The 11,206-nt window shown below is 33.4% G+C and overlaps 1 protein-coding gene across 1 annotated transcript; it reads left to right on the top strand.

Annotated features, from left to right (window-relative positions):
* Window positions 1–4,425: 4,425 nt before the first annotated feature.
* LOC306881642 (bone morphogenetic protein 7-like) lies at window positions 4,426–9,193 on the top strand (the record flags this gene model as incomplete). The annotated part of the gene is made up of 4 exons (XM_079435822.1): window positions 4,426–4,702; window positions 5,641–6,265; window positions 8,870–8,953; window positions 9,064–9,193. The coding sequence occupies 4 exons, from the start codon at window positions 4,426–4,428 to the stop codon at window positions 9,191–9,193; spliced, it is 1,116 nt and encodes a 371-aa protein (XP_079291948.1).
* Between the last annotated feature and the right edge of the window lie 2,013 nt (window positions 9,194–11,206).

The raw sequence follows: 11,206 nt of genomic DNA, 5'->3' as shown, positions 1-11,206 counted from the left end.
CCCAGATGAAAAAAAAAAAAAAAAAATGAGTATGGAGTATTGTTATTCTATGCTTAAAGAAAGCTCAATAAAAATATGAAAATCATTCATAAGGTGGACAGTGATCTATTGTTAATGCTTTACACTTGACTTTCACCTGGATAAATGAATGATTACATTCTGAGAGCGATCAAAAGTTCTTAAAATAATAATTTTGTTCTTTATTAGCATTGCAGAAAATGGTTCTTCAGATTATTAAAATGGTCTTCACACTAAGAAAAAAATGGCTATTTTAAGAACTGTTCACTGAAAGGTTCTTTGTGGAACCCTAAATGTTTCCTCAATGACATAACTGCCAAAAAACCCTTTGAAACCTTTATTTTTAAGAGTGTTTAAGAGTGTAAGTTAAATTTTCCCATTTGCCATTCTTATTAAGAATTTCTCATTTTGGTAATAAACTAATAAAACACATTTACTGGTCATCTTCACTCTAAATGTTAACATTGTTTTTCTTGGCTAAACTTCTTTATAGTAATTCACCCTTCATCTTTCATGAATGAAAACAACAGATCTAGTGATATTGTTACACACTCAAGAGCACAAACACAGTTAATCAGACAAGTTCTTACCTGAAATCACAGCACTTGTCACTCTACAACTGTTTGTCTTCTCTCTTTCACTCCACCGCTTTTAATTGACAAGAGTCCCGATGGCAATCTACACCCCTGCGGAGAGATGGGAGAAGTGGAGGAGGTGAGTGTTGTGTGGAAACTCAGAGGAGGGAGGTGGGATTGTCCTGCTCCAGAGGCTTCTGGGGAGGAGGAGAGAGGCTGGGCATGGAGAGAGCGAAAAATGCAGAGGCAATCAGAAAAGAGAGGCAAACACAAACAGACAGAGATCAAAGAAAAGCAATCTACGCTCTGACAGACAGCACCACACCATTAGATAATGACAGATTGAGATCTTCCATCAAAGGGTGCCTAGATGACGCCACTGAGAAAAAATAGCATGTTTGTTCAAAGCTCTGTCAAATCATTTTCTAAGTGTCTCTGAAGGGGTAGCTGGAAAATAATATGGGCTAAACTTTTTTTTTTCACAATAGCCCAAAGAAAAATTATATTTTAGGTGCTGTGACATCATTTTTCATGTGTTTCAAGTTTTCATACACTGTACACAAAAGTAGTAGCTATCTACCCACATGGTTTTGCATTAAATAGTAAAATATGTGTATGTTATCTAATATAACAAAAGAAATACATGTAAATGATCAAGAATGCATGCATTTGAAAAAAAAAAAATCACCTTTTAGTTTGCTGCTGTTTACTGCATAGTCCTGTAATGTCATAAATGCACTTAAAAAATACAAATTAATTATCAATCCATTTTTCAAGTGTCAAGTTTTTATTTGTCCTTTGTTTATTTGGTTTTTTTTCACATGTTTCTAATTTTAAATAATACAATATTTTACCTAATATAAAAAAGGAAATATTATAAATTAATAATGTACAACGAATTAAAGATTATTAGTTTTCTGTATTAAGCACCTTTTAGCTTTGCTGTTTACTGCATAGTTATGCAGTGTGATAAAAAAAATAATAATAATTATCAAAATTAAGTCATACAAATGCATTTATGTAAAAACTATAAAATGTAGTTTAAAGTAGTTTTATATGTACTTTTATTTCTCACAAATCCTCATAAAGTATCTGGCAATTAATATGGGCCAATTTTTATTTTATTTTATTTAGATAACACAAAAAACTCTATATTTTAGATGCTGTGACACCATTTTTCAAGTGACAATTGTTATTTGTTGCAGTAGTAGCTGAATATGTTGTTGGCACATGGTTGTGCATTAAATATAAAATATGTCTGTTATCTAACATAAGAATAAGAAAAGAAAATATATAATAATAATTGTTTTTTAAGCATCTTTTTAGCTTTTGCTGTTCACTGCATAGTCTGCAGTGTGATAAATGCATTTAAAAATACAAATGCTAATTAATTATCAAACCTACATGAAGTTATTAAAATGCACATATAATTAGAAAGTGCAGTTAAAAATAGTTTTACATTTGATTTTATGTCTCACACATCCAGATAATTTTGGATCCCACTGCATTTAGTTATTTATTAACACCAAGGTATAGAAAGGCTATGTCCAAATTACATTCTGTCACACAATAACCATCAGTGTCTGCCCTGTAGCCTTTGACCTTACTGTTAACCTCTCATCTAAGTGTAGTCTGAGATCCTCTACTAAACCATTCTCCCTTCTGTGTAAACAGAACAGCTTGCAGCAGTTACTGTAGCTCTCAATAGCATAATAGCTCTGAAGACAAAATAGACCAAATAGAGATCAGTTGTTTAACCCTTTTCACAGACTTCACATGCAGGGTCCATTATCCTGAGGCTTTTGAAATTGTTTCAAGAAATACAGTAATAGAGTTCAGCTTCCCTTATACTGATAAGCAGGCGACTATCTGCTTTGTGTTAAAATACATCAATTACATTTGGATGTTAACAACTACAGTCTGTAAGGATTATAGAAGCAATGGGTCAGAATGAAATGTAAACATTTAAAAATAATAAAGGTTTTGAAGTTTCCTAACATCATTAATCTGTGGTTATTGCTATAGTGAGTGTGCAAAGACGAGAAAAAGTCAACAAACACTTTTCCTGCTCTTTCTCAGTTTCCTTTTAGTTGAGTTACGAACTAAACTAATCTCTCCTAAATCTCATCTCATAAAACACATTCATTGAAGTTTGTGGGAAAAGTCAACCATTTCGTGTGGTTGACTTCAGTAGCATGCAAGAAACGTGATCCTTTTCATGTAAACATAGCGTATAAATAAGCAGCATTCAAACAACAGCATGAGTGAAAGAGCTACTTCAGTTGTTTATCTTCACTTCAGACCTTATTATTATATAATGGAGCCTAAAAGAGTCCAGATTTGTGTGTGTGTGTGTGTGTGTGTGTGTGTGTGTGTGTGTGTGTGTGTGTGTGTGTGTGTGTGCATGTTTATGTGGTTTATGAGGACACAAATTTGTATAATGACATGGGTATGACAGAGGTATTACAATATGAAGGTGGTTTATGAGGACACTGCCTATGTCCCCGTAATTCAAAAGGCTTAAAAAACATACTAAATGGTGTTTTTTTTTTATCTAAAAATGCACAAAATCTCCTGTGAGGGCTAAGTTTAGGTGTAGGGTTGGTGTAGGGCAATAGCACACACAGTTTGTTCAGAATAAAAACCATTACGCCTATGGAGAGTCCCCATAAACCACAAAAACCAACATGTGTGTGTGTGTGTGTGTGTGTGTGTGCATGTTTATGTGGTTTATGAGGACACAAATTTGTATAATGGCATGGGTATGACAGAGGTATTACAAATGAAGGTGGTTTATGAGGACACTGCCTATGTCCCCGTAATTCAAAAGGCTTAAAAAACATACTAAATGGTGTTTTTTTTTTAATCTAAAAATGCACAAAGTCTCCTGTGAGGGCTAAGTTTAGGTGTAGGGTTGGTGTAGGGCAATAGCACACACAGTTTGTTCAGTATAAAAACCATTACGCCTATGGAGAGTCCCCATAAACCACGAAAACCAACGTGTGTGTGTGCGCATAGCAAAAAAGGTCAATAACATCTTAAACTATTTTGCACTCTTTGCAAAGAAAAAATAAATCCATAAACAACTCTTCACTGCAATTTTTCATATAAAAACATTATAAATATTAATTTTGACAAGGCCGAAATCATTTGAATCATAATAAAATACTGATAAGACATGTGAGAGAAACTTATTACAGTTTGAGCCATGTTGTTAAAAAGATTTTAATGATCAAGCTCTCAAATATTATTGTGATTCCAAATTTGCCATAAAAAAAAAGATAAAAACCATTTGTGGGATATTCATCTATACAGTATGCTTTTGAAAATACCAGTCATGAAATTAAGCAATAGTGACATCTATTGCTCAACTATGCACCCAAGAAAGTTGCAAGATGAATCTCAGAGTTATAACAAGCAGCTTGCACTGGATACTGTGTTTGTGCCAAGAATGTGTGCAGTTAATGAGTGCAGATGAGAAGCACACTATCCGCTTACACTGAGAAAGAGCTACAGGTTGAAAAGAGCCCTTGATGCAAGTAAGAGAAAGGTACTCAAGTCTCAAACCAAAACAAGCCTGTTCACTTTGCGGCACGAAAACTAAGAGCACAATGCCTGTCAAATGGAGTGTGACATTCCAGCGTTTTCTGTGGGAAAGCGGTAATTGCTTTTCTCAGAGTTTGGCTGTCGGTTGCATGGGCTGTGAATCCTGCCCACCCACTAATGAGTGAACGAGGTTCTGCTATGCTCACTGTTTCCTGACCGAGCTGTTGCAGGAGAGTCAGGGCTCAGCTTTCTTCACCAAATCTGTCTATTCTTTCATTTTTGCAGAATGAGGTTTTCAGCATCATTGTTATGCTTCCTAATTGGTCTTCTAGGCCTAGGAGGGACTCACGGTTTGCTGTTAATGGAAGATCAGGGGGAGGAACTGGAGGATAGAGACCTGAGCAAAGCTATTTTGGAGATGTTGCATATAAAGAAACTGTCAGCGCCTCAGCAGGCAAAGCCACACCCCTACATGAAGCACGTTTACCAGTCACTGGACGCACAGGCAAGAGACCTGAGTGGTGCTGATGGGACCCTTGTGCAGAGCTTCCGGAGCATCGAAGGTAAAGACATTTTTTTATTTCAAATTAACTAAAATAAATCTTAAAATAAAAGAAAAATACTATTTTTCATTGCAAATCATTTTTTCCTTCATTTGAGATTTACTTTTATCTTAAAAAATCTTAAAATCTATCTTAAAAATATGAATAATAAATTGGGGTCAAAAAGTCTCACCATTGAAAATGTGTTAATTGTTACTGTTAATTTAATATCAACTTTCCTTACAAATTATATTATTGTCATAAAGTTTTTCCCAGTCTTATTTTAGTATTCTTGAGATACTTTTATAGTTTTATTTTAATATTTTGAATTTAAAAAGTTGAATTTTAAAATGTCTTACTATTTACTTTGTCCAGCGTTATTTTAGTATTATTGAGATACTATTATAATTTTTATTAATTTTTGGAATGTTTTTTTTTCTACCATTTTATATTTATTTTAATTTTAATTTTAATTTTAGTTAGTTTTAGTAATTTTGTTTTGTGCTTCTGTCATTTTTCAATTAACTTTTGTAATGTCTATATAATTTATATTATAGACATAAATAAAAATAAAATTAAGAAATGTATATAAAAAGTGCAAGCATTTTATTTAATGATTTAGTTTATTTTGCTTCAAAGGATACATTATTTGATTAGTTAAATATTTATTCTTAATTATATGCTGTGAAGTAAAAAATATATATATTTTTTTAATTAATAATTTTTATTATCTGTATTCTATTTATTTATTGTGTATCCAGATTTTTTTTTTTAAATCCCAGATTTTCAATTTGGCCTTGGGTCCCACTATATATACACTGAAATGAGTTTTAATACTACATTTCTCTGAATAGATGTTGATGCATAAAACGTTTTGACAGCCTACAAAGTTATATAAATACAATCTATAAAAAGGTTTCAACTGAAAGCTTCTTAAAAGATGTTATTTTCTAAATAAGACTCAAAGTATGGCACTCTGGGTTGGATCTGGTTCAACATGTCCCAGCTGAGTCCCTTCATGAGGGTTGCAGAGCTGGTCCTGCTGAGGAAGACTCTTCATCACAAGCCGCTTAGCGTAACGGTCACAGTACACAGTCTTTCACCGGGACCAGATAACCTGAGCATTAGCGGCCCTCTTGCAGAGCACTTGTTGAGTCTGGACCGGCTGCCTCCATCAGGATATGACGTCTTTGATGTGACAGCTGCAATAACCCAGCCACCGCGTCACTCAGACATCTTGGGCTTCCAGCTGCGCTTTGGGGATGAGAGCGGCAGCTTGGTTCTCCATGAAGCCCTGACACAGAGCCTCTACTGCTTGAATGGCAGCTCTCTCAGCCAACCGCTCTTAGTGGTCTACAGGAGCACATCAATGGAGCACCAGCAGAGGGCGTCAGGAGTGAGTTCAGAGCACAGGCACAGGCCGAGCTGCATGGCCAGCTCTGAATATGACCGACAGAGAATACAGCTGAGGCACGGAAGACATGTAGCTGCATGCAAGCTGTACACACATCATGTCAACCTTCATACGAGCAAGCTGAGTCAATGGATACTACAGCCGTCCAATTTCAACATAAGTATTTGTAGGTATGATCCTATCTGTGCACTGTAAAATAAATTCTGTAAAATGTACTGTAAAAAAACGGCAGCTGTGTTTGCCAGAATTTTACCGTAAAAATACGGTAGCAACATTTTAGGTTTTACGGATTTAACTTAAATTTACATTTAAATATCATAATTATATTAACTGATATAATGTTAATATACCAACCTACTAAAGTACTGAAATCTGTTTTTTACCTTTGTAATACACTGATGACCACCAAAAGCAGGTGGTGATGAGAAAATCACACGATGAACCAAAGCCCATCACAAGCAGCTTTTAAATATTAAGATATATATAAGGTGCACAGTGTCATTCACACAAACACTAATCACCATCATGGTAACACACATGAAACTGAGAAATGCAACGAACATTAATTTAACAACATTAGATGTAACATACAACCCTAATGTACACAACTAATAAGAAAAAACTAAGAAGAAACATAATTATTGCAACAAAAAAAACATCAAATTTGAAATGTAACGCAGGGAATTATGGGAATGTCAATTTATGGTTATTCACTGTAAATTATACATTCTTTTTCTGCTTCCAAAAACGGTATATTACTGTAAAATTACATGTAATGTCCAATACAGTTTTTCACCGAATACAGTAGGAGAACTTACTGTTAACCATTTCACCGGGTTTTATTGTAGCATTTTTACAGTCTTTTACCGTTAAATAATTTTTTACAGTGTGTGTAATATGCCAAAAAGATGAGTCAGGGGACTTGACAATATGCATAAGTTTGACCACTTAACTATCACCTGTCCCCTCAGAGGGACGCATAAGTTTACTCACTTTATTACAAATAAATCTAATCATGACAAACTATATATCGTTGGAAATCTCTAAGACTCCTAAATAGATATTTTACCACTGTTTTTTGTTATAAATTATGTAGGAACAGTAATAGAATATTTTTTGACAAGAGTGCACCTCAAAACATATACATCATAACAGGAGTTGTGACCTTTGTCACAAAAAGTCTTTCTTCGTTATTACGTTTTAGAAATAATCATAAATTATACATCAATTGAAAACTTAACATCTCAAAATTCATCCTGTGATTTTAAAATCGGACATTGCATTACCATGGAAATGGTACATCAAAATCATATTATAAAATGTTTTAGTTTATAAATGATAACAATTTAAGTTTGGATAGTGCACTTTCACACCTATGTTCAAAAATGAGAGTGATATTTAAAGGGCTAAGAATGTGCCAATGACACATACTTATTACAGTACTAATTTAATAATGATACTGTGTGATTTCCTTTGTGAAAAACAAGTGCGCTTAATTTTATTCAATGTGCACTTGTAGTTTAGGGCCTACTTCAAATCCTTAAAGTATCTTTTAAAACACTGTACTTGCAGATAATATCATATTAATTAAATAAATGGCCACTTAGCCTAAGTGTTCTTAAAGAGAGAAATTGTTACGAAAATTTTATTTTTTTAACACACTTAAGTAGACTTTTAAAAAGTGCACTTTGTAAGAATGTAAAATTAAAAGTTTTACTTTAAATTACATTTTAGATCATAAAGTTATAATATTTTGATGTGTTGACTTACACACTAAAGCACAGGAGAAATACTTGATTCTCATTTTAACGGCAGTGTTTTAGTCAATATTGCTTTGAGTTAATATGTATTAAACTGCTTCTTCATCATTACAAATGTGTAATTAGAAATATATTTAAATACATAACATGACATACAAGTTTCAGTGGAAATGACTTATATTTTAATGATTTAATGATTTATATTTTAAGTATATTTGAATTTACTTTATGCTTGTCAGCATATTCACCACTTTAACCATATTTCAAAATACAACAGAAGTAGCCTAATAAATAGCTTAAGATGGATTAAGTGGGTCAAAAAAGCTTTGAGATCAACTAATTGCGCTTACTATAAATTTAAACTATAATACAGTTTCATTTTGTTTTAAATAGCATAACACAGTTAAGTGATTAAGTGCAATTAAATGTCTATGGCAGTGAGTAACGAAAATTAGCAACGCTATAGCACTATATTCAGCAGCTTGATAGAATTTAAAGCTTTGACAAGCTACTTTTTACATCGAGTAGCAGTTTGGTCAAACGCAACTTGTTTTAATGTGATAGTAGGTGAGGGAATAACCTAAATAATCCGTGGGAAAGTCCGATTCTTTCTGGTGAATCACATGATTCTAAATGATTCTAAAAGTCTGAATCTTTCCAGTGAGTCGGTTCATCACAAATGGTGCTTTCCTTGGAAAGTCTGATTCATTCTAATGAATCATGCTGTCGGTTCATTTAAAAATGATTTTAGGCCCTTTAGGCCTGTTATTTTGTCCATTCACTTATGTGCTGTAAGGGTGTCTTTCTTGTTTTACATATAAATTTACCTGTTAAAGTTTAAAAACATTGATTTGACAATATTTTAACTACTTCAGCCAACACTTTCAAAGTAGCTTCTCTTCCTCAACACTCGTCAATTGTTAACAGCCCTGATATTGCAAAAAATATTGCATTATGTATTCATTGTATGTAATAGAACAAAATAATTATGTCCTTCCATTTTTGCCTTTTTAGAGGTATCTGTTTGAAAGAAATATCTGCGTCATCCATGTCTGTTCAGAGACATCGAAAACACCACGGAGAAAATGATTTACAAAGGTGCGTTCATTCAGTCTTCTCTGCAGCTTTTTACACTTATGATTGACGATTGTGAGTATACACAGTTGTGACAGATGTTGACCTTGAAACTGTTTTCATATATTTTCTAGATCAAACTGCACTCCACAAGGCCTTTCATCTCTCATCGTGATGTACAGCAGCGACACAGCGGACATTATTATAAAAGAGCTAAAGGATATCAGAGCAGAGAGATGTGTGTGCCAGCCGACTGCTCGATGAAAAGGACTGCAAAAATCAAACAATTTATTGTTGCTTATAATCAGAATCAGAATTAGCTTTATTGCTAGGTATGTTTGCACATACAAGGAATTTGTTTTAGTGACAGTAGCTCCACAGTGTGACAGAATGACAGCAACAGGACACAGCTAATAAAAAATTAAAATAATGTGCAAATTTACAAAATGGACAATATGCAAAATAGCACAAACACAATATATAAAATAGACAATTCAGAACATAGCTGCTTAAAGGAATAGTTTGCAAGAAAAATTGTTGACAATTTGCTCACGTTTAGATCATATAAAATGTTGATGAGTTTGTTTCTTCATCAGATTTGGAGAAATGTATCATTATGTTAGTTGCTTACCTAAGATGAATGGATGTGAATGGGTGCCGTCAGAATGAAAGTCCAAACAGCTAATAAAAACATTGATAATCCACAATCCACACCACTCCAGTCATTATGGCATTGTGAAAAGCGAAAAGCCGTTTTCAATTTAAAAATGGCTTCTGGCTAAAATACAAATCTTATATCCATAATTTTGCTTTCTTCAGTGAAAAGTCATCTTGTCTGGATTGTCTTGTTGGATTTTGATGTGAGGACAACAGAGATTGACTTATTACTAATGGATTATTGTGGTTTTTATCAGCTGTTTAGACTCTCATTCTGACGGCACCCATTCACCGCAGAGGATCCTCTGGTGAGCAAGTGATTCTAAATTATATCTCCAAATCTATTCTGATGAGGAAACAAACATTTTTGTGTAAACTATGTCTTTAAACAAATAGCAAACAAAGTATTCATAGCTTTCATTTTCATAGCTTTATTTGATTTATTTTTATTTTAATGGTAAAAACATTTATAACGCGACTGCAGCAGTTATCTGCAAATATTTGCTGTCAGTCAGGAGGTAAATGCACAACAATCAGAAGGTATTCTGCATCATTTCTCTTCACAAGATTTTTAATTCAGCAATATTCTTAGCATGCCTGTGTGAACCATACTGAAACACCCGGGTTCACATACTTTGTCCTGGAATTCTTTTTTGGACAACTCCTTGGGGAGACCATTGCAGATGTACTTTTGGCCACAGGATGTGATAATAGAGCAAGAAAAAGTAGGCGACGTTACTATCACTGTTCATGCAACAACAACGTTCACCTATGTTGAAGAATTTAATCATATGAGTTATTAACAAGAAATTTAAAAAAAACGTGTATATGGATGTGACGTGAGAAATATAAATGTGACCTGAATTTTGAATTTGAAACCATGGTGCTCATTTTACCATTTGGACAAAAAAAACTTAGGGAAGTTTTCAGTAGTTCTAGGAAACCTCAGATGATGCCTTGGGGATATGAAACCAAAACAATCTGTTCTGGCATTTCCTTTCACATTTTTCTGTCAGTAATTGCAGTGATTCCTGATTTAGACACAATGTTCCAGTTTATTGTTATACTTTACAAAGTATGTCAAGTGTTAGTAGAAGCCCAGTCTTCTATAGCCTATATTCCATAGGATTTTGGTTATATAGGCCCACATATTAGTCTATATAATTCAATATGATTTATGTTTACAATAGGCTATTATGAAAAACATAAGCATTTGTGACCCTGGACCACAAAACCAGTCATAAGCGTAATTTTTTTAGCTGAATATATAAGCTTTCCATTGATGTATGGTTTAGGATATGACAATATTTGACTGAGACTATTTGAAAATCTGGAATCTGAGGGTGCAAAAAAATCTAAATATTGAGAAAATCGCTTTTAAAGTTGTCCAAATTAAGTTCTTACCAATGCATATTACTAATCAAAAATATGTTTTGATATTTACAGTAGGAAATTTACTTTATCTTAATATCCTAATGATTTTTGGCATAAAAGAAAAATTGATCATTTTGACCCATGCAATCTATTGCTGGCCATTTCTATAAATATGACTGGTTTTGTAGCCTAGGGTCACATTTTAGGTTATAAAATAGTCAAATATTCATAGTAGCCTACAATATT

The sequence above is a fragment of the Barbus barbus genome (assembly GCF_936440315.1).
Source record: "Barbus barbus genome assembly, chromosome: 2".
In the NCBI taxonomy this organism is placed as follows: Eukaryota; Metazoa; Chordata; class Actinopteri; order Cypriniformes; family Cyprinidae; genus Barbus; species Barbus barbus.
The sequence above is the reverse complement of the archived record's forward strand: the minus strand, read 5'-3'. Positions and strand labels throughout refer to the sequence as shown.